Raw genomic sequence first — 6,000 nt, forward strand, 5'->3', positions numbered from 1 at the left:
CCCGGGGGTTATAATAAAACTGGGGTTTTAAAAATTTTAATTAAAATTGAATAAACGCCTCAGGAGAAATTAAGTCTCCCATCTAGCCCGTTGTGCTTGTAACAGACTCAAAGCGGACTGTTTACAAAAAAAAGTAAAAGCTTTTAATACATCAAATATACGGAATTTTAATCTTTAAAGCGATACATTGTCTATTATTTTAGTACATGACGTAAACCTTTCCCCCTTTTACAGGGTGGACTTAAAAATTAAAAATAGTTAAGTGTTCCTTTTAAAGAACAAAATAAGGCAAATGAGGTTTTTGGAATAGAATTGTTTTTTTTGTGGGGGTTTTTTCCTTCTTCCAGATTACATACAAAAAAATACCAATTCTCTTTCAATTGTATACACCGTAAAAATAATTGCAATTTGAAGTTATAATTGACAAATTGCGAGTTGTTGTTTTTTTAGTAACAAACATGCATGTAGGTTTTTTTTTTTTCGTTTCAAGGAGACATTAAATAAGAACGTACAATACAATCATAGCAATTTTAAAGTAACATTAAAGAAGACCTCTATTTCTTTTTTTTTATTTATATTCTACAATGGGTGTTCAACTTTTTTTTTTTGTTACCTATTGAGCTCAGTTAAGTAATGCACTTTATGATTCATTGTCCCGCTTGAAGCTAACATAAATAAATACAGTGCTCACGGATCCAGTCCTCAAATGAACACTAGTTTTATAAAAAGTCAGATTTCAGCTTGTAGAAAGTGGCGGGGGGGGGGCGGGTGGGTTGTTTTTTCTTCCACACCCCCCTTCCCCCGGCCGCTGGTTTGCAATCCCTACCCCACGCCTCACTGGTAGCCCAGAGCGGAGGCTGTGGTGAGTCTCTGCCCGTACAGTGCGTAGGGGGAATAGTAAGGTCCCGTGGCGGCGGGGACGGGCACTGGGGCGCCCGGGGTGGGCAAAGGACTCTTGGAGTAAGGGTGGTAGCGGCTGCTGAGTCCCAAGGCGTGGTGCGGGCTGCGGAGGGCCAGCGTGCCGGGGCTGCCCGGCGCCCCGCTGGTGGGGATGTGCATGTGGCAGGCCATGGCCGCGGCGGCGGCGCTGGCCAGCGAGGAGGAGCTGGGGTAGCCGGAGAGGAGTTTATCGGTGCCCGGGAAGGCCGTGTGGGTCCGCAAGTGGCTCAGCAGCTCCTCGGAGGTGGCAAAGCGCTTGTCGCAGGGTCCGTTGGCCGACACCCAGTTGCAGATGTGGGGCTGGGGGTCGTTGGGGAGCATGAAGCCGTAGGGGTAGAGGGGGTGGCCGGCCAGCGAGGGCGGGGTGGCGCCGGCCAGCGAGGAGTGGACGCTGTGCAGCGGGTGCGTGGGGTAGACCAGCGGGTAGCCGGACTTGAGGGCCGGGTCGTGGGCGCAGGAGGCGCTGGCGGCGCCGGCCAGGTGGCTGGCGCAGTGGTAGCTCAGGCAGTAGGGATCGCGGCACAGGCTGGCGGTCATGACGGAGGGCGGCGAGGCGCCGGCCAGCGGGCTGGAGCCGGCCGGCTTGCTGCAGCCCAGGCTGCCGGCGGCGGCCAGCTGCGCCCCGACCAGGCTGCCGGACTTGGTGGGGTCCAGCGCCACGCCGTGCGGCAGGAACTGCGGCGGGTAGCCGGCGTAGGCGCCCGCCAGCGCGCCCGGGTAGCTCATGCCCGCCGGCGGCAGCGGGAAGACCGTCTGGCCCGGCTTGTAGGGCGACACGGGGGCCACCAGGCCGGAGCCCAGCACCGAGGCGGACGAGGTGGCGGGGCCGCTGCTGCTGCAAGAGACCGAGTCCGCGGCCTTGGCGCCCGGCGCGCCCTCGGGGTGCGGCCCGCCCTCCGCGTTAATCCCGCCACAGCTGACGCTAATCCGGCTGTGGCCCAGGCTGGCGCCGCCCGGCCCCCCGTCCGCGCCGCCGCTGCCCGCCTTGCCGCAGCCCTCCGCGTCCTTCTTCTCCTCCCCCGCCGCCTTGGCCTCGGCCGGCAGCAGCCCCGGCGAGCAGGCGGAGGCGCTGGAGCTGGGGCTGCCTGTCCTGGGCGTGAACGGCTGGCAGGTGGCGCTCGGCACCCGGAATCCCGACTTCTCCCCGCCCGCGCCCCCGCCGGCGGCGCCGCCCGCCGGGCCCGGCTCCTTCTTCTCGGCGCCCGGCTTGGAGTAGGGCTTGAAGCTCGACTTGTCCTCCACGCCGATGTCGCTGAGCTTCAAGGGGCCCGCCTTGGCCTCCTTGTCCCCCGACGCGCCGCTGGCGGTGACCGAGGAGAGCTTGGAGGAGGGCGAGGGGTCGGGCTTGCCGATCTGCGAGCAGGTCTGCGCCAGCAGGGCCAGGGGGCTCTTCTTGGCGTCCAGCTGCGGGGGAGCAAGAGGGACACACAAAGGCAAACGGGTCAGCATCGGGGGGGCTCGCAGCACACACGGGAGCCGGCCGCGGCCGACTCGTCCTGCACAGGGCGGCCTGAAAAGGGGGCCACGATTTTGTGCGCATCCATCATCCTGACAGCTCCCCCCCCCCCCCTCCACCACCCCCATGCACCATTTTCCACAATGGTTTAAAAAGGCAACGGTGTCTTGGGGGGGGCTCTGCAAAGTTCAGGTTTTCCTCTGGCCGCTGGCTCTGCCTCGTCCCCACCGCACGCGCGTCCCCGAAAGGGAGCGACTGCACCATTTCTAGCTGGCCGCGCTGTTTCCCAGCCGCTCCGGAGTCAGCGGGCGCGCCAGGCTGCGGGAAGGTCCGGCGCTTCCCGAGGGAGCAGACTTTCCCGGGAAAACATCCCTTCGCCCACCCCTCCTTCGGAGTGGGAGTCCCTACAAACATCCCAAGGCGGAGAAACTGGACTCGGACCCCCCCCCTCCCATACCCCATCGCAAGTGGGGTGTCATCCTAAGTCAGGCTAAGATCATGGGAAGCTGGGAGCAGCCGCACCCACATCCCCTCCCCAAATCAAGCCTATTTCGCACCTGGGGGGCCCTAAATCCAGCCCTCAAGTTGAAGCCCCCCGAAAAAAGAGGGGTGTAAAGCAACGCACAAACTTTCCCTGAAAAAATGACAGCCCCTCCCCCAGCCCAAAAAAGCAGGGAGGGAGGTCCGGCTGGATCCGCCTTGAACTGAGCAGAAGGGCCGGGGAGACTGCCCTTTAGTGACCGTGCGGAGAGAGAGACCGTCGTCGGGGGCGGGGGGGGGGGGGAGAATCAGGCATCGCCTGCGGCTCCTTACCTCGATGGGGCTCACGGGGGTGGAAGGCAGAGGCTGCAGGTACTCGGGGTGCAAAATGTGTCCCGTCCGAGCCGTGAGCATTTTCAGGACTTTGATGGGCAGCCGCTTGGCTTGGCGCAAGGGGTCCGAGGGCGGGACGGGGTGGAAGAAAGGCTTGGAGCAGCTCGTAGTATTCCCAGCGTGCCGGTTCGGCCAGGCGAGATCTGGGGCGCTGCTGCTGCTGCTGCTGCTGCCTCCGCCGACGCCAAAGTCTCCGCTGCCGCCGCTGAGCTTCCTACTTCTTACCGCAGAAAGCGAGGGCGATGTGATCATGACCCAAAACCTCGCATGAAAACTGGGGCGAGTCGCGCGGGGCAGCCTCGGAAACCTTCTCTCTTTGGGAGGGGGGGGGGGAGCCACACACGCCCCCCAACCAGCAAACTCGCCCCAACACACCGAGGCAGAAAACGTCTCTGGCGGAGGCGGGGGGAACCCGGCGAGAAGGGGGGGGGAAGCACAATAATCCCGGGGTGGGGGTGCGTGCGTCTCGCTGGCTCCCCAGCTGCTGCGTTCGCCGCCCTCCTCTGCCGCCGCTCAGCTGTGCTGCTGTCGCTGCGCGTCCAGCCCCGGCTCTGGCAAAGCAACTCACTTCAAAAGCAGCTGAATTAGGCTGAGATTAAAGCCTTTGCCGCCTTCCAATCAAATGGGACCCCGAGGTGATTGGAGGGTCAAGGGGATGTGACGTTCCCCGGGCTGGCGCTTGGGTTTTTTTTTTTTTTCCCTCCCCCCCTTCCCTACGGTTTTCATGGGCTCTCCCCTCCCCTTCTGGTTTTTTGCTCCTAGGACTGGCTGGGCGTTAATTTTGTGTTTCACATCCCCATGCTCCTCGCTCTCCGCAGCCCCTTCGACCGGGCCGTGCAAAAAAAAGCAAGGACGAAGCCAGCGCCTATTTAAGACGCGCTCGCCCTTACGAGCCGCAGCACAGGCTCTGACCGCCTTTCGCGAATGCACTGATACAGCGTTTTCCGCTTATGCCTGCAGCCACCCAGGCCGTCATGTTGCGGCTGTTGCTTTATGCCTCCCTCCCCCAGGGTGATTTCAGCCTTGGCACGTTTGTAATCTTGCCCCAGTAAACCGAGGACTAGTGCGGAGCGGGTTGGGTTATGTCCTGCCTGGCCCTGGAGGAAAAGGCGGCGTAGGCAGCAATTTTTCTCCCTACTGCTTCATATTTGCAAAGTGGTTCTGGACGTGAAACTTGGTAGAGTCCGCCCTCCCCCTGGAAGCGCTCCAATCAGGCCTTTGATGACACTGGGAACCCAAGGCAGAGATTGGGGGATGTGACTGTCACATGTTCCCAGGGCTGCACCCGCCGCCCTCCTCCCCTCGCTTTTTTGGGTCTCTCCGCCCCTCCATCAATTGTCAATGCTCCCCAACCGCAATCAATCAGTTATTTGTCAGCCCCTGTCAATCCGCCCTTGATTTATGTCAGCTTTTGTTGCTGATTACAAGCCTGGTGTGACTTGAAGGAAGAAAGGGGGGGGGGAGAGGAGGGGAAAACGAAGGAGGAGAGAGACGGGCTTCTTTGAGAAAGAGCCATTCAATGTAAGGAATAAATCGTTCCCCGAGTAAACTCAATTTGTATGCCCACAAAAGGGAGAGTGACTTCTCCGAGACGCCACCGTATCTACCTTGGCGGAGCCGCTGTAATTAACGAGGGTGGCTCTGCTGGGTGTATGTTTGTGTGTATGTGTGTGTGCAAGCCCCCTTGTCGCCTGCCTGGGTTATTAAACAGCTTCTTGGGCTCCTGAGGAGGAGGATGGGGTGGTTGGGGGGGGGGAGAGAAGAGGACGGAGGGATGAGTAGGGCGAAGAAGACGGACCTACCCACGGCTGGGCTTTTTCCCCCCGGCTGCCTGTCATTCAAGCGCTTGGCACGGCGGAATGTTTAGAGGAGAATTAAGATTGACACGTGGAGCTGCCGCGGAATGTCACTACAGGCTCGGCCAGGCTGGGGCCCCAGTTACGGAGTTTTCGCTTTAGATAGCAGCCTCTTGACTCGCCATTTGTAGCTCCGCTAACCTGGACCTGGAGCTGCCCACGTGTCTGTTTGCCTGGAATCTACCGACCGACCGACCCACCTACCTGTGTGTGCAGCACGCCCATGTATGCACACAGTTTCTGGTATGCACACACGCACCTGTCTCCTCAGCCCTTCTTTAAAGATGTCACCATTATTTGTTCAGGAGAAATGCCCCCGGGGGTAGGTCATAGGCTAGCAGAGTTTTGGTTCGACTTCTCCCTTCTTTTTGGTGCTCTGGGTTGGCTTTAAAAAACACCACCACAAAAATCCTTCAGCTTCTCTCCTCAGTCTCCAACCCTCTTCCTCCAACTCATTTTTTTTTTTTTTTTTTTTTTGCACAGGCAAAATGTGTTAATCAATGTCTTACTTTTGTATCCGGATCTGACATGGGGGCCCACGCCATCTCCAACATGTACAAAAAGGCACTTCGGGAGATACGACGCGTTTGACAAGCGAAGGACAAGCCAACTGCTTGAGAGATCGCGTCCAATTCCTGACCTGGACTCCAGCTAGAGCGGGGCCTGATCCTGGAAAAGGGACGGGGAACCGGAAAGAACTCACTGCTGTGTGCGTGGTTGCGTCTGCTGGATGTTTGAAACCCAGTCCCCACTCCCCAGAATAGTGTCAGTTCGTGCTCTTAGATTAGTAGCTACAGTTGGCATTTTCTCCCAGGTCTTTTTCCCTTTAAACCAGTCCCTTTCCAATTCGGAAGTCACAGAAATATATGGCAGGTC

General features: G+C 58.5%; 1 protein-coding gene across 1 annotated transcript; it reads right to left on the minus strand.

Annotated features, from left to right (window-relative positions):
- Window positions 1-120: 120 nt before the first annotated feature.
- On the minus strand, window positions 121-3,909 carry ZNF503 (zinc finger protein 503). Its single transcript, XM_075934700.2, has 2 exons — window positions 3,209-3,909; window positions 121-2,343 (listed from the first exon to the last, which is right to left on the minus strand). The coding sequence occupies exons 1-2, from the start codon at window positions 3,518-3,520 to the stop codon at window positions 835-837; spliced, it is 1,821 nt and encodes a 606-aa protein (XP_075790815.2). The 5' UTR covers window positions 3,521-3,909; the 3' UTR covers window positions 121-834.
- Between the last annotated feature and the right edge of the window lie 2,091 nt (window positions 3,910-6,000).

Source organism: Pelodiscus sinensis, chromosome 8 (genome assembly GCF_052426305.1).
Source record: "Pelodiscus sinensis isolate ZL-2025 chromosome 8, ASM5242630v1, whole genome shotgun sequence".
Classification (NCBI taxonomy): domain Eukaryota; kingdom Metazoa; phylum Chordata; order Testudines; family Trionychidae; genus Pelodiscus; species Pelodiscus sinensis.

Excerpts from the sequence above, each read along its gene's own strand:
- ZNF503 (XM_075934700.2), bottom strand. The coding sequence starts at position 3,520 with ATGATCACATCGCCCTCGCTTTCTGCGGTAAGAAGTAGGAAGCTCAGC. Across the intron at positions 2,344-3,208 it reads CCCCCGTGAGCCCCATCGAG|CTGGACGCCAAGAAGAGCCC; the intron begins GTAAGGAGCCGC and ends GCTCCCCCGCAG.